Below are 25617 nucleotides of genomic sequence, written 5' to 3' on the forward strand. Positions count from 1 at the left end.
GGGAACTATGAAGTAGCGGCTGTAAAACCCGGACTCCCTGTCCGGTGGAGGAATACGATCTATAGCCTCCTTTGCCAGCAGGGAGTTTACTTCCTGTTCCAATACCCGACCCTGCACTGGGTCGACTACAGTCCAGACCACCCCGTTGAATCTGGATGGGTGGGAACTGAACTGCAGCCTGTACCCATTTTGAATGGTGCGCAGGGCCCAAGGAGAAATATTCGCCAGATTTTTCCATGCATCGAAATATTTTACCAAGGGAACCAGGCCCTCGAGCCTGGCTTCGGGTATTAATCGGGATTCGTTCTCGGCCCCCTGAAGCGGATTCCCGGCAGGGCTGAACCGAAAACGATTCTCGATGGGCGGACGCGAATGCTGCCTGACCGCAAGCCTGTGGGGCGGACAGTGCAGCCTGCGTTCGCTGGATACCGATGTGTCCCGAAGCGTGTTTAACGGCGGGAGAGCAACATCGATTTCCTGCGGGCTCCATGAAGGAGACGACCTCGGTCGTTCCACCACGGGTGGGGCTGCCCGCAGAGATCCTAGACCAGCTAGGACCTCTTAGACGAAGCCTTTTTAGCCTGCAGGACGGCCCTCAGGTCACCCTGCTTCTGCTGAGGCTTCGCCTGAGCGCGCTGTCTAGGCCCCCAGGCTCCTTGAGGGGGGGCTCTAGACGCAACGCTCTGTTTTTGGGCCTGTCTATAGGCAGAGGAGCTGGAGGATGGCTGTGGCTGCGGCTGCCCACTGGGGGCAGACTTCTTGGACACCGAGCGGCGAGGGAGATATTGTTTGAAGGCCGCTGATTGCCTTTTCGCCTCCTGAAATCTGTCGACGACGGTATTAACGGCGTCGCCGCACAGACCAGAAGGCGAAATCGGGGCATCAAGAAGGAAAGCCCTGTCTTTCTCCTTGATGCCCGTCAGGTTTAACCATAGGTGCCTCTCCGAGACCACCATTGCCGCCATGAAGCGACCGACAGCGCGGGCCGTCTCCTTGGTGACTCGGAGAGACAAATCAGCGACCTTCCTCAACTCCGCAATATCCTCCGGAGTTGGACCCTCGCCCTCATCGATGTCCTTAAGAAGGTCGGCCTGATACGCTTGGAGCATAGCCATGGTGTGAAGACTCGCACCAGCCCGACCCGCAGCCATATAAGCCCTGCCCACCAGCAAAGATGTGTCTCGACATGGCTTAGTGGGCAGCACCGGGGCTTTAAGGGATGATGCCGATTCGGGAGATAAATAGTTAGCTAATGGCTGTTCAACCCGCGGCATCATCCCATAACCGTTCTCTCGTACCCCCATGATGTTACTGTAATTTAACACAGGGGGATTGGAAACACGAGAGGAATGCGGTTTCTTCCACGATTTACACAACTCGTTGTGCAAATCGGGAAAAAACGGCAAGCCCCGGTGATGAGGTTGTTCCCTGTGCTGCAGGAAGCGCTCATCCAGCTTACTTTTAGTATGCGCTTCCTGCTTATCTTGTGGCCATGTGATATTTAAATGGGCCACTGCACGGGAAACAACCTCCACCAACTCCTCATACGCGGGGACACGGGGCGGCGAGTCGTCCCCGAAACCCCCGCCCTCGATGCTGAGCACGTCTACCTCCTCGGAGGCAGACAGCTCGAGCATCGGATCCTCGACTCGCGCAGAAGCCCGCCCCGCGGGCTCGAGGACATCGGAACTGCCCGATGAATCCCGAGAAGGTGCCTCAGCAGCCTCGGGATCCCCGGACAGATCCATTTGCGAGCCCCATGAAGAGCGTCGCCCGCACCACGGGGCTCGCGAGGCTGACCATCTTCGTCGAAGATAGCCAGCCGGGAACGCAGCACACGGATTGTCATCTTATCACAATCCTCGCAAGCAGCCCCCTCGAGAGCTGCCTGCGCGTGCTGCATTCCCAAACAATGCGTGCACAGTCGGTGTGTGTCCCCGCCCGTGATGTAGCGAGGGCAAGGATGCACACACTTTCTGAAGCTCACACTCGCCATTCCACTCAGTTTTCAAACAGACAACAATAAATAGGACAGACAGTCACAAATAGCGCTTGCTGAAGAACAGAAAGCTGACATTTTGTTTTGCCGGCGTGCCTTTATAGTTCCGCCTGTGTGTCGTCACACACTACGTCATGACGTTGCACCAATCGGAGATCGGCTCAGTTTCATTCATGCTTCAGAGGCGCTACGCTGAGGGGCGTTCCCCCAAAGTGTCATTCGACGCAGTTGGAGTTCCCTCGAAAGGGAACTTTAAGTACATGTCTTGTACCTTTGTTCTTTTTTGTATTCGCAAATACTTTTTATCTAGGAAGTAACTCCTGTAATTTTGTGATTGGGAGCTGGTTGGTTTAGTTCATTAATCCGCTGAAATCCCTATAGAGAAAAGGAATGGGGAACAGCTTGCTGACGGCCACTGTTGAGCTCGAACGCTGGTTCAGATTACGCCATTTTGACTCCTAAAATATTGTGTAGTGCACAAGAAACATGTCAGACTACACGTTGCTTCCCAACCAGTCATTGTGTGCCGTCTCATACGCACGCACACACACACACACACACACTCACTCACTCAAACTCACTCGCTCACACTCTCTCAAACACACATACACACGCACACTCACACACATAAATGCACTCAGACACGCACACTCTCACTCACTCACTCACTCGCACACACACTCACTCAAATTCACTCGCTCACTCACTCGCACACACACACATTCACACTCACTTAAACTCACTCGCTCACTCACTTGCACACACACACATTCACACTCACTCAAACTCACTCACTCACACTCTCTCAAACAAACACACACACACACACACTTACATAGACAAATGCACCCACTCTCGCTCACTCACTCACTCACTCGCACACACACACACACTCACACTCACTCAAACTCACGCGCTCACTCACTCACTCGCACACACACACACTCACATCACTCAAACTCACTCGCTCACTCACTCACTTGCACACACACACATTCACACTCACTCAAACTCACTCACTCACACTCTCTCAAACAAACACACACACACACACACACACACTTACATAGACAAATGCACCCACTCTCGCTCACTCACTCACTCACTCACTCGCACACACACACTCACTCAAACTCACTCGCTCACTCGCACACACACACTCACTCAAACCCACTCGCTCACTCACTCACTTGCACACACACACACACTCACACTCTCAAACAAACACACACACACACGCACACTTACATAGACAAATGCACCCACTCTCGCTCACTCACTCACTCGCACACACACACTCACTCAAACTCACTCGCTCACTCACTCACTCGCACACACACACACACACACACACACACACACACTCACTCACTCAAACTCGCACACTCACTCGCTCACTCACTCACTCGCACACACACACTCACTCAAACTCACTCGCTCACTCACTCAATCGCACACACACACTCACACTCACTCAAACTCACTCGCTCACTCGCACACACACACTCACTCAAACCCACTCGCTCACTCACTCACTTACACACACACACACACACACACACACTCACTCAAACTCACTCACTCACTCACTCACTCACTTGCACACACACACATTCACACTCACTCAAACTCACTCACTCACTCGCTCACTCGCACACACACACTCACTCAAACCCACTCGCTCACTCACTCACTTACACACACACACACACACACTCACTCAAACTCACTCACTCACTCACTCACTCACTTGCACACACACACATTCACACTCACTCAAACTCACTCACTCACTTGCACACACACACACACACACACTCACACAAACTCACTCACTCACTCACTCACTCACTCGCACACTCACTCGCTCACTCACTCACTTGCACACACACACATTCACACTCACTCAAACTCACTCGCTCACACTCTCTCAAACAAACACACACACACACACACACACGCACACTTACAAATGCACCCACTCTCGCTCACTCACTCGCACACACTCACACTCACACAAACTCACTCGCTCACACTCTCTCAAACACACGCACACTCACACACATAAAAACACTCACTCTCGCGCACACATACACACACTCACTCACTCTTGACAGAACCCGTCGTGGAGGACAATTAAACATGCTAGTCTTTGTATGGTGATGTCGTGGGGTCGGTTGTAGTCCACTATGACACACTATACGAGATGAAGCGATCAAATCGTCCGTCCCGACGCCCGTCGTCGTTTCCGAATCCCCACGTCACCCTTCGTCAAACGGATCGTGCCAAAATGGTGTAATCTGAAGCAACGTGAGCAGTGGTGGGACTGTGATGCTGCTGTCCTGCTGTGTTCTTCAGTCAGGTCTCTCACCTCTCTCTGGGCGTCTGGTGGTTGGGGTTGTGGTGGCAGCGGATGCTCAGACCGAAGAGTTTGCGGGCCGTGCGCTGGATCTTCACTCTCTGGGCCTCTAGGGAACTCTGCAGGAGCCGATAGCGGTTCTGGAGGTCCCAGTCGCTGCCCCACAGCAGGTGCACACTGCTCACCGGGAGGAAATGGGTCGCCGGCAACCGCTTCAGAAAAGACTTGAACTCATCTAGAGAGAAGGACAGAGAGAGAGAGAGAGAGAGAGAGAGAGAGAGAGAGAGAGAGAGAGAGAGAGAGAGAGAGAGAGAGAGAGAGAGAGAGAGAGAGAGAGAGAGAGAGAGAGAGAGAGAGAGAGAGAGAGAGAGAGACAGGTGCTCATATAATGGAGGGCAAACGCATATCCACATAAACCACATATTGATACTTTGTGGGTGAAACCTGTTCAGAGTGATGGAGACTAATATTGACTTTTACGGACAAGGATTGATTTTAACCACAAACACTGTCGATACGATTACGTTAGAGAGCCTATGTGCTATTTTTCAAATCTTTCAGTGTCTGATGACTTTTAAAGTCATCATGCAAAGCCATTCGGCATGCATTTTGCTTGCGTAATGTGTACATTTCCAAGCGAAATAGGATATTCAATGAGTTATTAACTTAGAAAGGCTGCCTTACCTACAGATGAGACTCGACAAGTTAGAATATCATCCAACAGTTCATTTATTTCAGTAATTCAACTTAAAAGGTGAAACTAATATATTATATAGACTCATTACATCCAAAGTGAGATATTTCAAGCCTGTATTTGTTATAGTTTTGATTTAGTTTCACCTTTTAAGTTGAATTACTGAAATAAATGAACTTTTGCACGATATTTTAATTTCACCTGTAGAATCGGTCACACTTTCTTTCATAATTTTGTTAGTTTAATACCTCAACCAAGTTTAGTGTTTTGTTCTTCCCTCATATTTAAAATATATACAATATTTCCCTCATATTTTTATGGTTTAATCCTAAACCTCCAGACATCACTTTTTGGCCACTACTGTATATATTATAATAATATTTCAAGCCTTTATTTGTTATAGTTTTGATGAGTATGTCTTACAGCTTATGAAAACCCCAAATTCAAAATTAGAATATTGTGAAAAGGTTTTCATAAGCTGTATGGGGCATTTGCAGTATTGATTCGTCGGAGTAAAAAAAATTGAGAACCACTGACACTGAATATAGATTGCCATGGCAGAGGTAGAGCTGCATCTTCCACCAAATAATTACAAATCCAATGTTTGGAAACACACAAAGTCAGAAGGCACTTAAGTTCATTTATGATTTGCTGTCTGAACCAAAGAAATAAAAGCAAACTATCTGTACCATATTGAATTGCATAGCATCATATTTTTTTTGTCCAGTGCATTGTATATTGCATTGAATGGAATGTGCACTAACTTAGATGGGTTAGTACACAAAATGTTACCACATTTTACTTTCACTTTCACAAGCTAATATAGCTTCAACCCTATAGGCCTGGACCCTGCTTTAAACAAAAGATGTGTGTGGTGGTTCAGGAATCATATGACAGACGTAAGGCCGTCAGACATGCAGTAAGTGAACATGTCTGTAGCCCGCGGCACATACAGGGGAGAAGTGTGTGTTCGACTGCAGTCAAGGATGGGTGATGTCCATTAAAATACAGTATATGCAGCATGGTCATATTGGGGATGTTAATATTACGGTCTAAACATGCACTCGTGGTGTTCAACAACTCCACCTGCTTGTTTCCTTTCATGTGTTTGATATGCTATTAAAATGACAGTGTGAAATCTGAATCCATAAACCGCCTCAGGCCCGGGACTGTCTATACAGCGGCTGTGTTTATCGGTGTGTTACGTGATGAGAACTATTTGTCCAGAGTAAGAGGGAACAGAAATGAAAAGAATATACTTTTTAAATAGGTATGAAATATATATATTTGGACTTAAACCCTGAATCATTTTAGTAAACCCATTAACTGAAGTTTTAATTAAATTTTAGCCACTAATAAAATCCTGCAGTTCTGCTCTATACTCAGACATGAACCTGCAAGCAAGACTCTTGACTATTTAAGCCTGGTACATATTTTAGCTTATCCTGCAACAAAGAAGTTCATGAGTTATATATATATAGCAGAATTCTGACTATTCCAGAGAAAGTTGTTGGTTGATTTTGGCCAGTTTCCCTCCATTCAGAAGTGATAAGCACAACATATTCAGAGAAACAACTCTGAAAACAAAGCAGAATAATACAAGTCTCCAGGGATTTGTTGGCAAATGAATTAAGACATTCAATGTTTTTCCAAAAACTCTGCAATTAAAACAGAGCTTGCAAACTTCAGTATATCAAAGCAATTACTATTTATTTGTATTTATTTTTGGAAAATGCTTATTGTAAGATTCTGCTATCTACTTAAACTGTGTACAATGTGCACATTTTGAAACATGTTAATGTGTGTTTCTGTGCAGCGTTTGTCAGATCTCTCGTATCCTTTTACTGTATGTACTTTGTTGTCTGAATATATTTTTAGTTTTTAAATGTCATACTTGTTAGTTATAGTATCAATAATTTTGAAACATTGACTGCATAACACTGACAACTTTCTGATATAAAACGTTTCAATGTGCAATTGCCTTAAACTCATATTGTTCTCGTTCTCCTTGAACTTGTTGTGTGAGCGTGTGGATTCGAGTTCGCTCTTCTGTCCGCGTGTGTTGTGTTTTGTGTAGCATGTTTCCATGTTATGTGTGTTGTGTGTTTGTCTTGTTTTGTTGTGATCATGTTCGCCGGCCATGTGCTCTTGTTTTTGTTTTAAGTGTGAGAACTTGTCGTGTTTGTGTGCCACGTGCTCTCCTGTCTATTGTCTTAAAGGGATAGTTCACTTAAACATTAAGTTTCTGTCATCATTTACTGGCATTCTTCAAAATATCTTCTTTTGTGTTCAGCAGAAGAAAAAAAATTCGGTAACGCTTCCTTTTATAGTCCTGTTACCCATGTACTTACTATGTGCTTATTATAGTAATTATAATTACTGGGAAAAAACTAGGTACTAACCCTGAACCTACCCCTAACCCATGTACTTACCTTATATTAGCCAATACTTTCTAGGTAAGTACACGTAAGGAAGCGTTACCAAAAATTCATACAGGTTTGAAACAACTTTAGGGAGAGTAAATGATGACAGAATTGTAATTCTTGGGCGGATTAAACCCTTCTGGTTATCTAATTATTGGTTGATTAGTCCCACCTGTCCTCCATCTTTACCTGCCTTGTTTGCTCCCTATTTATTCTCCTTGTGTTTTCAGACCCGTGCCAGCTCGTTGTATAATGTATTTCGTGTTAACCTGCTCCCTGTTTAGTCCTGTCGAGTCCAGCTGGCGCCTGTTTTTTCCCCACAGGGTAGTTTTTGTTTATTTTGGGCATTTAATAAAGCCCATTTTCAGTCCTCGCCTCAACCCTCAAAGCCAACCCTGACACATATTCTATTATTTCATCAAAGGATGGTCCCACATCCACACATGTCTGTGCTAAGCCCTAAATATCCACATTGTTCCCAGGCAGTTATTTCTAGTGATGCAATTACAGCTCCGTCTACTTGAATAGGTGGAGACAGAAATAATGGTATAATCAGTTGTGCTCCTTAAAGGAATAGTTCACTTCAATATGAAAATCATGTCATAATTTATTCACCTTCATACCTGTATGGATTCTTCTGCTGAACACAAATGAAGATATTTTGAAGAATGTATGTAACCAAACAGTTGATAGGAAAAACAAATACAATGAAAGTCAAAGGGGTCCAGCAACTGTTTGGTCTAATGTGAGCATGCGTTTTTAATTACAGGTTGGCTCGCCATATTTAAAATTTCGATGTATCTCATTTTATCTCAACACTTTAGTCTGTATCCCCTGACCTATAACCTCTCCGGTGTGAGAGTGTGCTAAACGGAAAAGTGTTATTTTGTCTTCCTAATTATTGCTTATTTTATACTGTATATACAGCAGTAATGATTTTCTTACTGTAAAACGTCTACACACCCCTGTTAAAACAGCTGATTTTTTTGTGACGTAAAAAAATGAAACAAAGATAAATCACATCAGAACTTTTGTTCCCTCAATGTAAAATGTACAACTTATTTCAAAAATAACATTTGAAAATAACCAGTGTGCACCCTTTCATAATTGGGTAAATGTTCAGAATGAGCTAAAATTAGTAGCACATAAATTAGTCTTCACCTGAAGTGACTCTGATTAGCTCCAAATAAATCTCAGCTGTTCTTGTAAGATTTTACATCGTTACAAACTGTACTAGCATCTAAAAATAAATGTCAAGAGTTTCCAGGTGCCTCTGGGTCTTTTGGAGTGTATTTCTCAACTAATGTGTAGCATTTTCACTAAAAAAACCCCGGAGGCTTGAGAATGTAACTTGTGAATGACAACTCACGCCCGAGCCAGCTGATAAAATAGAGACGATCATACTCAGTCACACCTCAAAATAATGGCCTGGGTGATGATGATTTAAGAACTTATTGGCATTAAAGTAGGAAATTATTAACACGTTCAAACAATTATCACTTCCCTAATTCACAAGCTTGACATTTCAGGAGATTCATCAGTTCACGCAGCGTTTGCCGCTTGAGCGTTTTCTCCTCGGACCGGTCCAGAGGAATATTGCGCCGACCTTGAGGTTCACAGACTCAATTTGAGCGTCCTCTGCTCTATATAAATATATCGCAGTGTCTGGTTTTATTTGGACCTTTTATTACCGGTTAATAATATATAAGCTAGCGTGCTCATAAGGTGGATATTGAGCAATCACCTTGGGGAGTAACCTATTTTTGCTTTATGTTTTTTTGTTCAGAAATATTTGATCAGCGAGGTGAAAGATGTCTGTCGGCGTGTGAGTGGCATTAAATGCGATTTACCCAGGACAACGCTCACTTTCACCCTTTTACAACCATTCTGCAATGCTATATTAATAGTCGTTCGCAGTTAAAAATGTAAAACAGGGTTAAGCTATAGTATTAAAAGCACATTAACATCCTGAAGATCGCTATCTAGCTGCTGTTCTCCATCATATTTTTTTTTTTGGTTTTAACTGTATGCGGTTATGTTATTGATGCATGGACAGACCTTTTGAGTTCCTCATATCTCTCATACTATTCATTACTCCATTAAGTGGACTAATAAAGCCTGAGATTGTGTTTCTAGAGGATTGCAATTGACTTCTTACAGATCTATCAGATACTGTAGTGCCTTTACGAGTCACAATCTGCCTTTAATGTTATAGCCAGAAGTTATTCTGACTAAAGATTCATAGCAATCAAAGCACATACTTAACATAAAGAGACTGTTTCGGGTCAGTGCACACATGTAAAACACTTTGCAGGTTTGTTTTTATGTTGTTACATTAACTATGATTTATGGCAGCAATGGGAGAAACACAGCTTTTAGAAACTTTGAATCAAACTTTGAATCTTTGAAGCAAACGCTGGTCAAAACGGTGTGAAAACTCAGCTCAAATATGCATAAAAACACCAAAAATTGCAAATGTTTGAATGCAAGTCTAATATATTACATGCAATTAACACAATCATCAAATACCATTAAATATAGTGTCTGTAAAATGCATGTTCGTTTATTAAATTCTAGAGCTTGATTTGTTTGTTTTATGGAGACCAATAATAGACTGTTAACTACAACTCCATAGCAACCACCTTGAATACCCTAGCAACCACCCAGAACACCTTAGCAACCCACTAGAAACACCCTACAACTCCTCCTCTTTATTATACAAATGTGTCATTAAAATGAATAAAAGGGATCCAAGATCAAGTAAAAAAAAAAAAAAAGTCTGTATAGATACAGACACATATCATCATGCAAGTAAATGCACATATTTTGCAGATCTCATATCAGAGAAACAGTTGGCTGGAAAATAACATTCATTCATAAACCTGCATATGGCCTTTCTATGAATCCATCTTTTGGGAGTGGGAAAGCGTCCGCGCTCTCGCCCGTGGCGTGTGATTTGAGTCCAGGCAGTGGGGTGAAATTGACTGTTACAATAAACCGCGAGAAGTGCTTCTTCTCCCAGAGAAAGCATTGTGGGTCTCTGAATTATTCATGCTTGCTTTATTGCAGATTGGCTCAAAGAGAGAAGTTAGCATGCAAGTCTTATGCAGAGTCTTCGGCACAAGGTGGCTCGCAGAAACTGGCGACAGACTCCGCATATAACAAGCTGATTAATTAGATTTAAAGCTTACACTTTCTTACCTAAAGTGAAGGTAAGAAGAGACCTTGAAGAGACTCAGACCATTTCCTTGCTTAAATATGCAGCCGTGTGTTACACACTTGCATTAACTTGATTTAAACAGTTTTCAAATGTTCATTTGATTAACATTCGAAAGTTTGAGGTTAAAACGAAATTGATTTATTTTTTTAGCAAGGCTGCGTTTGATTAATTAAAAGTGAAGTCTTTTATGTTACACAATATTTCTATTTCATCTAAATGCTGTTCTTTTGAACACTCTATTCATCAAAGGTGAATAGATATATATGAAGCAGCACAACTGTTTTCAACATATAAAATACATACTTATACAGGTGAAACTCGAAAAATTCGAATATCGTGCAAAAGTTCATTTATTTCAGTAATTCAACTTAAAAGATGAAACTAATATATTATATAGACTCATTACATGCAAAGTGAGATATTTCAAGCCTTTATTTGTTATAATTTTGATGATTATGGCTTATAGCTATGAAAACCTTTTCACAATATTCTAATTTTGAATTTGGGGTTTTCATAAGCTGTACGCCATAATCATCACAATTATAACAAATGAAGGCTTGAAATATCTCACTTTGCATGTAATGAGTCTATATAATATATCAGTTTCACCTTTTAAGTTGAATTACTGAACTTTTGCACGATATTCAAATTTTTCGAGTTTCACCTGTATATTAGTGTTTCCACAGCTTGCATGGACCCCGTTACACATTGTATAAAGTTTTGATAAGTTTTGATTGTATAAAGCATATAGCATGCATATAATAGTATAGAAATCTAATTTATGATCAATGCATTGCAAAGCCATTCAAATAATCAGTATTAATGTACAGAGTTATATACTTGTGCATTACAATATTTTAATATGGGAGGGACAATGAAACAATAGGTGAACCAACCATTCTGAACCTTTTACTGCATATTTTTGCATACTTTTTTTTACTGGATAATATGTGCATTCTTTTTTTGACATGGAGTTAATGTGTTCACATTGTTTGGTTTGTTGACTGGATGAAAATAACAAAATGATGTTCTCTCAGCAACTTGCGTTAGAAAATGAGTGAAAAGGCAAGTATGATGACTATAGAGATACTGCGGTTTAATGAGCGCTGAATATCCGGCTAGAGAAGAGTCGAGCGCTGCTCCTCTATTGAATGAGCAAACAGACGTCTTCTGTTTAATTCCGGTTAAATCAATGCAGACGACTTCAAACGTCACTTAGCCCAATTAGTGGAGCCGAGGAAGTGTGTGGCGGTGTGGGAATCGATCCGCCAATGGGATTACAACACCTGACTCGATGCTCGCTGTCGCCACGTCTACTTATTAGTCATGATGTGTAGCGTGGTGAAACTGTCATATTTGACATTGGATGGTGAAATCGGCTCCAGGCCAGACTTGCTGACAGTCCTGACAAGCTAACTTTCCTGCTAATGCTGTCAGATCAGTGCGTCGCTGTTCTGCAAGCACACTCAATTTAAGGTTTTGAAGGGACATTTACGACGAAAAATGAGAGAGAAAATCTTTCGCTTTTGGCAGAACGATCCTCAGGCTACGTCTACTTTAACTTTAATGAATTTGAAAACGCCGTTTTCGTTTAAAAACGCTCTCTGTCCACACCAGAACGCTAAACTCACCTTTACTGCGCATGCGTAAAACCTTAGAAAATCTCACTGGGATGATACAGACGGAAACATTTATTTAGCAAAATATCACTGATCGCACCAGGTCGCACTCACTCAGCATTATATAGCATTAGTCTAAAACTGCTCTCAGCAAATGCGAGTGAATTGTCTGTCATCTTTGCAGGACTGTGACATGAAGAGTGTGTGAAGTACATATTTTAGCAACTGAAGTGAAAGTGAACAGCACATAACAGGCACAATACCGGTATAGACATGAATATCTATTGGTACAATATGCGTCACATGTACATTTTTTTGAATACGTCCATTTTGACAGTCCACACTGCATCGCCAAAACAGCATTTTCATATTGATCCACTTTGGAGAGCGTTTTCATTAATAAAAACACAGTCTCAGTGTGGACAAAAGGCCAAAACGCAGAGAAAAAGATGCATTTTCAAACTAAACGTATTATTGCGCTGCAAAAAATGCTTTTCTTACTCAGTATTTTGTCTTGTTTCCAGTTCAAATATCTAAAAATTCATAAATCAAGATGCATTTACTAAAGTAGTAAAATGCCATAAGATATTATATCTTGTTCCCTTTCGAGGGAACTCGCGATGCGTCATCGCGAACAGCGTGAATGCGTCTGAGCATCAATGTCAACTAGTCCAATGGAAAGAATGAGCGTCACGGGCGGGTGACGTCATGACCAGGAAGGCATAAGAGCACATCCGGTGAAACGCGGCATTAGCTTCTGTGTCTCAGCAAGCGATCTGTGTTACTCTGTCTCTGTCTATTTATTGTTGTCTGTTCGATATTATTGGGAAGAGTTATGGCGAAACAACTTTACAAACTCTGTTCTTCTCCCTGCCCGCGTTATTTAACGGGTGGGGACACACACGAGCTTTGTGTAGTTTGTTTGGGAGTGGAGCATGCGGTATCAGCCTCCGAGGGGGCTGATTGCAACATTGTGAGAAGCTTTCGCTTCGCATGCTCCACTCCCGCCTGTCACTTTTCGAGGAAAGTGGCCAGGCTCGCGATCCTCGGGGTGCAGGACACGCGTCTGCCGAGGCAGCGCGGAGAATGCATTCCTGTGGATCGCGAATAGGATCTCTTTACGGGGTTGGAGACGGGTCCGCGGATCTTATCTCCTCCCTTTCCACGAGGGATCCAGTGCCTCTCTCCGGTCTCGGAAGCCCGCGCTGCGGTCTCTTCCGCCCGGAGAGAGAAATCAATACTTCAGTGCTCTACCTCCGAGGAGGTAGATGTGCTGGGCATTGAAAGTGACACAATCATGGGGGAAGTGGATTTGCCATCTCTTCCCCAGCGTATGAGAATTATATATAGCCTATATATATATATATATATATATATATATATATGATAGTTTATATATTATATATAAAATAAAGTGTATATATATATAAAGAATGTGTATATATAAAAAATATATATATAATAATAAGCTGGTGGAGGTGTTTACTAAGGCTGTAGATAAATTAAATATTTAATGGCCAGCAGAAATAAGGGGGCACTCGTCCTTAAAATAAATTGAACGAGTTTCCTTCCCTCTATTTTTCCACCTCCATCACGGGGCCTTCCATTTTTCCCGATCTGCACAGCGAGCTGTCTAGATCATGGAAAAAGCCTTACTCATTTTTTAGCCCCACATTCATGTATATTCAGATATTTGGGGGTTAAGAGAGTATGGCTATGGGGCAATACCCCGGGTAGAACAGACACTTGCGAGCTATGTCTCCCGGTTCAGTATCGTCCCTGAAGGCGTCGGCTTCTCTCACTAAACCATTAAAGAAAACTATTTTTTAATCTAGTGGGAAAAGCATATATGGCAGTGGGTCTAGCACGAGCCTGCTTGCACACTATAGTAGTGCTGCAAGCATATCAGGCTGACCTGCTGTGGTATTTGGACAGAAGTGAGGGAGTTGGCCCGATGGGGTTTGAGAACTCCGTCGGGCCTCAGATTTATCTCTCAGGGATGGCAGCCAAAAAAAATGTGGTCACTGAGAGACACCTCTGGCTCAATTTGATGGGAATCATGGAGAAAGATACAAGATAATCTCTCCCTCGCTATGTCCAACCCACTGGGGCTGCTGGGCGTGAGCAGCTCCAGCCGGCTAGTTTCTCATACACAACACAGCAGCCAAAGCCTTCAAAGCAGAAGCCGGATCCGAGGTCCGTTCTTCATGCTGAGAAGGCTGCGGCTCAAAAGAAAGGGTCTGGCGCCACGGCGTCTGACCGGTGAGGGCAGCCCCAACCGGGGTGGAATGGTGTACACCTCATTATACGGTGCCCTTTCCATCTCTGTGCCCTCAGGGGACCGTTCTGCCAACCCCGCCACCCTTGGTGCTTCGGGGCGCAGCGTTCTCCAGCGAGCTTCTGGCGCAGCGTCAACTCGACATTGCGTCGGACTCGCGCCCTCTGAGGGGGTTCGAAAACAGTCAGTTCGGGTGGTTCCTGCCAGTATGTTTCAGGTCCCCGAACTGGCTGTCTTTATTACACCAGAGGCCAGCCTCGAGGGGCTGGTTCCCTTGGTAGATTTTCTGGCAGCGCGGAAGCTACTGCCAAATATATCTCTATGGGTAATGGTAATCTCTCTGGTAATGGAGCAAGGGGTAAAGGCCCTGTTAGCAAAGAAAGCTATAGAGCAGGTGTACTCACCCGACATTGCGTCGGGTCTTTACAGTCGTTATCTCATTGTTCCAAAAAAGGATGGAGAGCTGCGTCACATACTAGATCTTCGTCTGTTGGAGTGTTTGATGCTGGAACTCAAGTCCAGGATGCTGACACTCAAACAGATTGTGACTCAAATCAGATCCGAGGACTGGTTTGTCACGATAGATCTAAAAGACGTATACTTCCATATCTCCATCCTCCCTCAGCACAGAAGGTTCCTGAGGTTTCCTTTGGGGCAAAGAACACCAGTATCAGGCACTTCCTTTCGGTCTAGCTCTATCACCCCGCACATTCACGAAGTGTGTAGACGCAGCTCTGGCCCCGCCAGGCTGCAGTGTATACGCATTCTGAATTGCATAGATGACTGGCTGATTCTAGGGGAATCAGAACAGTTAGCGGTTCGGCACCGAGGTGTCGTTCTCGCTCGTATGCAGATGTTGGGGTTGAGGCTCAATGCCAAGAAGAGTGTGCTTTCTCCAGTACAGAGAACCACTTTCCTTGGTGTGGTATGGGATTCAGTGACGATGCGGGCCACTCTGGCCCGTTCGTGTAGCTGTTATCCTAACAGCCACAAAAGAGCTGAGGCTAGGCCAGTCACGCACTGTAAAACAGTTCGAGAGACTGTTGGGTCTTGTGGCAGTAGCGTCCAACGGGATACCTTTTGGCCTGCTGTACATGAGACCTTTGCAGTGGTGGCGCAGGACCAGAGGGTTCTCCCCGAGGGGAAACCCACTTCGTATGATCAAGATCACGCGGCCGTGCCTTCGTGCCTTGGTTATATGGAGGAAACACTGGTTCTTAACCCAGGGTTCGGTGGTGGGAGCTCTTTGCCATCGAGTTGCTATCTCGACAGATGCTTCCCTCACCGGCTGGGGAGCGGTATTGGAAGGCCGCTCAGCTCAGGGCTTGGGAGGAGTCATCATCTCGCTTGGCACATGAATTTCCTAGAGATGATGGTCGTCTTCAATGCGTTGAGACATCTCCTCCCAGACCTGAGGGGCCATCATGTGTCTGAAACAGTGACTGTTAGGCCTCAGGGCAGCAGCGTTCAATGTGATACCCTTTGACCTGCTGTACGTGAGACCTTTACAGTGGTGGCTCAGGACCAGAGGGTTCTCCCTGAGGGGAAACCCACTCCGTACGATCAAGATCACGCGGCAGTATCCCCGCGCCTTGGTTATATAGAGGAAACTCTGGTTCTTGACCCACAGACAACACGCTGGTGGCCTATTATTTTGGTCCCTCAGGAAATTACGCTGTCTGAGGGCAGTGTATATTCCAGGGGGGCCAGAATATTGGAGCAGACACCCTGTCGAGGCAGGGGCTGAGGCCAGGGGACTCCACCCCGAGGCGGTGGAGCAAATATGGGAGTTTTTGGCCAGGCAGAAGTGGATTTGTTCTCGTCTCAGCATACGACGCACTGTCCACTCTGGTTATCCCTCACCTCAATCAGTCCCCTCGGGGCTGGTTGCTATGGTGCAGACGTGGCTGAGGCTACGTCTGTACGCATTTCCCCCTGTTGCTCTGCTCCCAGGAGTTCTGGAGTGATTCCGCCAGGATGGAATAAGCCTATTTAGTAGCACCACCCTGGCCGAGCTGAATTTGGTTTGCGGACCTAATTTTTCTCCTCGACGGACCTCCCTTGGAGGTCCCGATCAGGAGAGACCTTCCATCTCAGGCAGGGGATGCAATATTGCACCCCCAGCAGGGGACCGGGAAACTGTGGGTTTGGCCTCTGAGGGGGCCCAACTCATAGAGAGTGGTCTCTCAACCGAGGTTGTTGAGACCATTCTAAGCTCCAGAGCTCCCGCTACGAGGAAACTATATTCACTATTTCGAGAGTTTTTCACTTCTTGGTGTTACCAGCGTCAGTGGGATCCGGTTAACTGTTCAGTAAACACAGTATTCGAGTTTCTGCAAGAACGCTTTGTATCAGGTCTATGTCCTTCCACGCTTAAGGTATACGTGGCGGCCATTGCGGCTTTCCACGCCCTGGTGGGTAGTACATTTTTGGGTCGAGACCCCCTGATCACTCGTTTCCTTCGTGGCACTTTGAGGCTGAGGCCTGCAACTTGCACTAGGGTGCTGGCTTGGGACCTTGCAATAGTTCTAGAAGGCCTATCTGGGGCTCCCTTCGAGCCCTTAGATTTGGTCTCAGAGAAGTTCCTTTCTTTTAAGACTATTTTCTGCTAGCTATTTCATCCCTATTAGAGTCAGACCTTCAGGCCCTTTCGGTCCCCACCTGCCTTGAGTGCACCGGGGATGGCCAAGGCATTCTTACCCGAAACATGGATATGTTCCAAAGGTGCCTACCATTATTCCGAGGCCTATTGTGCTGCAGGTTTCTGTCCTCCTTTTACATCTGGGGACCAGGAAAGGCTGAACCTCTTGTGTCCAGTGCGAGCACTGGATACTTATGTTCATCGGACATCTTCAATGAGGAAGTCCGACCAGTTATTTATTTGCTTTGGATCACCTAAGAAGGGTCTTCCTGCTTCTAAACAGACGGTTAGTAAGTGGATAGTTGAGGCTCTTTCACTTGCATACGAGTACTCTGACCTGCCGTGTCCTTTGGTGGTCAGAGCTCACTCTACGAGGGGTATGGCGGCCTCTAAAGCCTTATTATTTGGAGTTTCTCTTCAAGACGTATGTGATGCGGCAGGCTGGTCCTCACCGCTCACGTTCGTCAGGTTTTACAGTTTGGACCTGGATGCTGCCCCAGGTTCTCAGGTGCTTAGTGCTTAGTTCCAACAGACTAACACTCAGGTACTTGGAATTCTGGCGTTTTGGGTATTCTCGTTCCCAAAGCGTCGATGACGCATCGCGAGTTCCCTCGAACGGGAACGTCTCAGGTTACGACTGTAACCATAGTTCCCTGAGAAAGGGAACGAGACGATGCGTCACCCTGCCATACTTCCTGCATCCCTGTGATCGGCTTGCTTCGACTTTTTGAAGCTAATGCCGCGTTTCACCGGATGTGCTCTTATGCCTTCCTGGTCATGACGTCACCCGCCCGTGACGCTCATTCTTTCCATTGGACTAGTTGACATTGATGCTCAGACGCATTCACGCTGGGGGCGTTCCCAAAGCGTCGATGACGCATCGTCTCGTTCCCTTTCTCAGGGAACTATGGTTACAGTCGTAACCTGAGACGTTTTCTGCGGGGGAGGGGGGGGGGGGGGGGTCAATGGGGAAAGAAAAATTATCTTAATTCTAGATTTTAGATAATTTTTCTTACCCCGTTGGCATATACCGTAATTTTACATTTTTCTAGGCAAAAAACTGACTTAATTAGTAACCCCCCCCCCCCCGGGAAAACAAGACTTAATATCTTATGGTATCTTACTCATCTAGTAAATGCATTTTGATGTAAGAATTTTTAGATATTTGGACTGGAAACATACAAAAACACGAAGTAAGCACATGCTGTTTTGCAGTGTGTGGACACGGCCTCGGTGTTACCTGAGTTCTCGAAGTCGCTGTAAGACGCTTCCCAAGTCTCCGCCATGCCGATGAGCGTGTTCTCCATGATCTGGAGGTCCGTCGTGGGACAGTTGCATTGTGGGAACTCGTCGGCACATTCACAGATGCACTGGCTGTTCTGGCAGATGTATTCCCCCTCCCCGTTACACATGATGTAGCTGAGAGCCGACTGGACGAACTTCTCCTGCAGGTATTCGGGGAAAATGACCTGCAAACCTGAAAACGGGAAAGAGAATCAATGTTAAAGTCATTACCGAGATCCAAAGGTATTATTGATTTCACATCAGCGAGCAACAGGTAGAAAGTGCTGACAGAACTTTCTTTATTTCACATTAAGGCCCTGCGTATAGGGATCGCATGTGGAGCATCTACGGTTCAGATGCGGTGAATTATCTCCGAATCCATCCCGACGCTGACAGTGAATCATGTTTTGCTGTGAAAAGTTTTGCCAGAGGTCCACTTGACTTTGAACTGTCCCCTCGGAGTGGGAGGACTTTACATAATGGAATAAAACGGAGGAGTGATTGATGTATTCTTGTCGTGATCGGCTTCGGCTTATTTACCAGGGCTGTCATAATATCCTCTGCTCTGTGTGTGTGTGTGTGTGTGTGTGTGTGTGCAATAGCATCAGACCATACAATAAACTTATCTCACGCTAGTGCTCCAAAAGTGATGTCTGTAAGAGACCAACCAGAACACACTCGCAACCACATGAAACCCGGCTATAAACACTCAGAAAACCAACAGTAACTGGGCAATATTGGCAAAAATATCTCGTATTTTCTCGTATTTTCTGGGTTTTTGTGCTGGTACCTCGTTTCATATTCTTCATATTCCGTACGGTTATCAGTGACAGAAACTATTATCCACTACGAGGCAATATTTGCTCCCTTGAATTGATTTCCAGGGATTTTTAACCTTTATAATGGTATTATTTCCAACTTTGTTGGGTGTTTGTGTCTAGTGTTAAATTCTTGCATTTAATCAATACATTCAATTAGAACAATAAAACACTATAGGGCTGTTACCAGTCAAATGAAATCAGTACCTCAGTAAGTTTGAAGCTCCATGGCCCAGTCGCACACACACAGCCATTACGTTAAGACTGACAACTATAGCAGTTAGTCAAGGGGAAATCAGTCTTACTTTGTGGCATCAAATTAGATTAATCTACATGTAATGACTAACTTTTCAGACTAGTCTTGGCAGTTTCTGCAACCAGCCGGTGAAGTGGCATTGAGCTTTTCTCTGCCATCAGTACACTGCAAAAAAAATGCTTTTCTTACTTAGTATTTTTGTCTTGTTTTCAGTCCAAATATCAAAAAATTCTTAAATCAAGATGCATTTACTGGATGAGTAAAATGAGATAAGATATTATGTCCTGTTTTCCGGGGGAATTAATCAAAATTAAGTGAGTTTATGCTTTTAAAAAAAAAGCAAAATGATCTGCCAATGGGGTAAGAAAAATAATCTTAATTCAAACAGAAACAACATTATTTGTCTTACCACATTGGCAGATAATTTTGCTTGTTTTAAGTTCCCCAGAAAACAAGACAAAAATACTAAGTAAAAAAAGGATTTGTTTGCAGTGTAAATCATTGGTCACTCTTAAAAGTGTAGTTAATTTACTATGGTATTCTCTGAAGCTTGACTGAAATTTCTCACAAATATTGTTTTCATTTTATAATCTTGAACAGTTGCTTAGCTTCTGCTTTTTCTAAGAGACTACTTTATCTTTTGTCAGATGATTAATTGAAGGTATATTCTACCTTATGATGCTATTTTGCACTGATGTGGTCACTAGCTATTTACATATACACACACACCTCATTCTCAATAATGCACTTTCTGTGTTTATACGTTACATTTATTTATATATATATATATATATATATATATATATATATATATATTTTTTTTTTAAACTGCATTAAGCTTGTCTCTGCACATGTATCCTATATTTTGCTCCTCTATAATATGTTATATATATATATATATATATGTCTGTGTGTGTGTGTGTGTTTAGATTTATGAATGTATGTATATTTACTGTTTGCACTTCTGGTCAGATGCTAACTGTGTTTCATTGGCTCTGTACTTATACTCTTCACAATGACAATAAAGTTGAATCAGAATCTGAATAGTCGACCCGTCAGTTGATGTCCGTCTATTTATTTCACCAAGAAACACACAACGCAGACAGCACCAGTTACACATAAACAAAAACCTCACAACCACCCAGAACAGCGTAACACCTGACGGCACAGCAATGCCCGGTGTTTTCTGTAAACTGCTATCGGGGAAGTTCACTAGACAATCCTGAAGGACAAGACTTGTTCCATGAATAAACACATCAGGAGACGCAATATATCCCTCATGATGTACAAATACAGCCGAAAAGCCCTATAGAACGATATATTGTGTTACATTGCCAGAGACCGTATCATTCTCTTAAATAAATAATAAATCATACCTCGACATAAAACATGGTTAATGGAAGCCAGACCCGATATAATACAGCGTATCCATTTCTAATGGGAGGAAATGTGCATCGTGCGGCAGATAATTGCTCCATAGTAATTACACATTCACTCTGTGAAGCATTATAGGATTTGTGTTCGAGGCCATGCTGCATTTATTTAGCTTTACACACTAGAAAAAACACTGAAAATGTATTTTTTAATATCTAGATAGATAGATGGATGGATGGAGAGATGGATAGATAGATAGATTAGATAGATGGATAGATGGATAGATGATATATGGATGGATGGATGGATGGATGGATGGATGGATGGATGGATGGATGGATGGATGGATGATATATGGATGGATGGATGGATGGATGGATGGATGGATGGATAGATGGATAGATGATATATGGATGGATGGATGGATGGATGGATGGATGGATGGATGGATAGATGATATATGGATGGATGGATGGATGGATGGATGGATGGATGGATGGATAGATGGATAGATGATATATGGATGGATGGATGGATGGATGGATGGATGGATGGATAGATGGATAGATGATATATGGATGGATGGATGGATGGATGGATGGATGGATGGATGGATGGATGGATGGATAGATGGATAGATGATATATGGATGGATGGATGGATGGATGGATGGATGGATAGATGGATAGATGGATAGATGATGGATGGATGGATGGATGGATGGATGGATAGATGGATAGATGGATAGATTAGATAGATGGATAGATAGATGGATGGATAGATAGATAGATGATATATGGATGGATGGATGGATGGATAGATGGATAGATGGATAGATAGATAGATGATATATGGATGGATGGATGGATGGATGGATGGATGGATGGATGGATGGATGGATGGATGGATGGATGGATGGATGGATGGATGGATGGATGGATGGATGGATGGATGGATGGATGGATGGATGGATGGATGGATGGATGGATGGATGGATGGATGGATGGATGGATGGATGGATGGATGGATGGATGGATGGATGGATGGATGGATGGATGGATGGATGGATGGATAGATAGATAGATAGATAGATAGATAGATAGATAGATAGATAGATAGATAGATAGATAGATGATATATGGATGGATGGATGGATGGATGGATGGATGGATAGATGGAAAGATGGATAGATGGATAGATTAGATAGATGGATAGATGATATATGGATGGATGGATGGATGGATAGATAGATAGATAGATAGATAGATAGATAGATAGATAGATAGATAGATAGATAGATAGATAGATAGATAGATAGATAGATAGATAGATAGATAGATAGATAGATAGATAGATAGATAGATAGATAGATAGATAGATAGATAGATAGATAGATAGATAGATAGATGGATGGACGGATGGACGGATGGATGGATAGATGGATAGATGGATAGATGTGTTTGCAGATAATATAATATTAATAACTTATGAGATTGCACTATCATGACTTGTTCTTAACACACTTAAGTACTGATGTCATAATATAATAATGCCAAATTGAAAACCTTTTCACAATATTCTAATTTTGAATTTGGGGTTTTCATAAGCTGTAAGCCATAATCATCACAATTATAACAAATAAAGGCTTGAAATATCTCACTTTGCATGTAATGAGTCTATATAATATATTAGTTTCAGCTTTTAAGTTGAATTACTGAAATAGACGAACTTTTGCACGATATTCTAATTTGTCGAGTTTCACCTGTGTGTGTATATATACAGTATATATATATATATATATATATATATATATATATATATATAATGAAGGATACAACAGGTGAAATAAAAATCTCACAGACATCATAAAACTTTTGACTGTTAGTCAGCGCCCATCGACTGAGAACATGCTGGGAAACACCACAGCCTTATTACAATATACTCTATACCCCACTTTCCAATTTCTTCATACAATCTTGTTTATGCATCTGTTTGTGATAATGCATAAGTGATGTGGTTTGGACTGGGTGTTGCAGATTCCCAGCATCAGTGCAAGCCCGTGTGTCTCTCCATCAGACTGTCTGTGGACCCCGGAGCCAGGATTCATTTAGCTTGATGTATTCCTGCTCCTGCAACTTTAATGTGATTTGTGGGAGAATCCAGATGGTGGGTTCATGGATGGGTGCAGCTCGACGACAGTGGCGGTGCCAGAAGCCCTGGGTTCACAATAACACACCCAACGCAACACACACACAATCCCCTCCTCTATTACTGAAACACCCCAGCACAGTGACTTCATCGCTCCTCTGCCTCAGTCTCTCAGTCCGACTGAAGTGTGTTCCAGTCATGCTGGAGTTTCTTTCACTGACCCCGTTTGAATATCTATGTGAATAAAAAAAAAAAAAAAAAAAAAAAAATCACTTTGACTCTAAAATCAAAAGTAAAAAACATTAAATTTTATTTTGTTTTAAGAAAATGCTATTTTTGTAGGTTCATTAAGATGTTTTAAATTGTGACATCATTTCCAAGCCAATTTTCCTATAAAACACTTCCCCCATCCACAACAAATTCCCATTACTATTACCAGATGCATTTGTTTATTTATTGATTAATTATCTTTCTTAGTTGAGATTATATTACAATTTGTCTGATAATTGCAATTGTATATAATAGTATTAATTAATAACATATTCAGGAAATTAGCTTAAGTGTTCATATAATGTCAATGCAGGCACCAAAAGCTTAATTTTCTGTGAGCAAAATGTTAGTAATATTTAAATAATTTGAATATTAAAACTTCACATGTCTTACTTTCTTTATTTTTTGGAGTTCAATATCCCCGTGGCATGCTTTTTTTCTTCTTCTTTCTTTTTGTTGCAAAGTTTCATGAGATTTTCTAGTTTATGAGATTTTCTTTATTAATTTATTTAATTTTCACATGCATTACAGACAATGAAACCAGTTTTAATAAAGTTTTTAACCAGTTTTTTTCAAAGACAATTTCCCCCATTTTAATTCCCATTACTACTACCAGATTAATTTGTTTGTTTATGTATTTATCAATTATTTTTCTTAATTTAATATATATATATATATAATTTAAATTGGTGAGATATTAGCTTAATTGTTACAATAGCGTCACAAAGCATTCATTTTCTTTAAGCAAAATATTTCTAATATTAATATCATTTGAATATTTAACATTCTTACTTTGATTTAGGGGTTAAATATGTCCTGAACATGTTTTTTTTTTTTTTTTTTTTTTTTATGAGATCTACCACCGATCAATATTGTCACTTTACTGAATAGCATTTGTTTTTTTTTTTACTTCAGAAAGAAAAAAAAAAAAATAGTTTGGTAGACTCTTGTGACCACCGCAGCATGCTTGCAAATTCTCTCTTCATTCAGATGACGTGGAAAGCGTCCTCATAGGAGACTAATACAGTGTGTGATGAGCAATCAGGTGTAAACACACTAATGAGAGCCTGCGGATGCTGAGACACATCACACATCCACACACACCGTCCACAACCACAGGCATCCAGCATGAATGATGGCAGACAGCGCCGGAGTTTAATGGGCTAAAACTAAAGTTGAAACAGAGCAGAATTTATCTTTTCATTCTTGCATTTCAAGCCGTCAAAGCTCAGCGTTCCCAGCCGTTCTCCCTGTGGCTCCGCACGTAAATTACACGTCTGCTTTATTCAATCGCCAACCATACATCATTCAGCAGGTTGAAGAAGTTATTAAAGTGTGTGACTCTCCCTGCCCTGGATTTCATCATGCATTTACACTCATTTATGTTGCAGTTGCACATTCAGTACCATTGCATTTCTATTCTCAGGTAATGTACTTTAATACGATGCCCTCGTGAGCGTACGGATCTGATCTTCAACTCTTGACACCTCTTAAATATCAACCAATAAATGCATTTCTTCTCAATGTCTGAACTATCGATCGGCTCTTATGTGCCCTTTATGCAGGTGAGAATCATGACATCTAAATGTTAAACTTTATCCATGGGACTTTCTGCTGTTTTATGTGTCAAATCGGGCCTGATTCCAGAGTTCACGGGCTCTTGGCACGCTCCACCTCATAAGCAAGGGTTTCATCAGAGATTAATTGAGCATTGTATGCCCTCAAATTCACAAAATAACCATTACCTAATGCACTGCTGAGAGGCATTGCTTGAATAAGGTGTTAAATTATGGCTCAGTTCCTGTTAAAACTCACATTAAAACTGAAGACGTTAGGAAGCGGCCTGTGTAATCGCATTGAGTGGACGCTACAGAGGCTCATTTAAAGGGTCATAGCTTTATAACACAGTCCCGCTCCTTTACTGCTGTACAATAACACACACCACATACGAGTTCAGGAACAGCACTGACTGAAACGCTCAGGTCGGCGGGGATGTATCTTTGTCCTCCCTAGAAATCACACATAAAATAAATGTGTTTTTAACCAGTACCATCAGCCTCAGATGAGCGCTTTCGCACAGACCGCTGGAACCTTTTTTCCTTGAGTATTTATTACTCAGAAACTTGTTGGTGCTGCTGAAATGCCAACGAGAGCCGAGAAGCACGTAGTAAAAGTTTGATAGGAAACATAAACCAGCTTCTCAGCACATTATACACAGGTGAAACTCGAAAAAT

The 25617-nt window shown here is 42.6% G+C and overlaps 1 protein-coding gene across 1 annotated transcript in view; it reads right to left on the reverse strand.

Annotated features, from left to right (window-relative positions):
• brinp1 (bone morphogenetic protein/retinoic acid inducible neural-specific 1) overlaps positions 1-25617 on the reverse strand; it is a 232577-nt gene that overhangs the window by 23167 nt on the left and 183793 nt on the right. The window contains exons 6-7 of the mRNA XM_056256742.1: positions 18474-18710; positions 4371-4593 (exon numbers count right to left, since the gene is read on the reverse strand). Of these exons, the coding sequence (XP_056112717.1) occupies positions 4371-4593; positions 18474-18710 (460 nt within the window). The remainder of the gene's footprint in view (positions 1-4370; positions 4594-18473; positions 18711-25617) is intronic.

This window comes from Rhinichthys klamathensis, unplaced genomic scaffold, assembly GCF_029890125.1.
Source record: "Rhinichthys klamathensis goyatoka isolate OS25496 unplaced genomic scaffold, OSU_Roscu_1.1 h1tg000132l_1, whole genome shotgun sequence".
Taxonomy (NCBI): domain Eukaryota; kingdom Metazoa; phylum Chordata; class Actinopteri; order Cypriniformes; family Leuciscidae; genus Rhinichthys; species Rhinichthys klamathensis.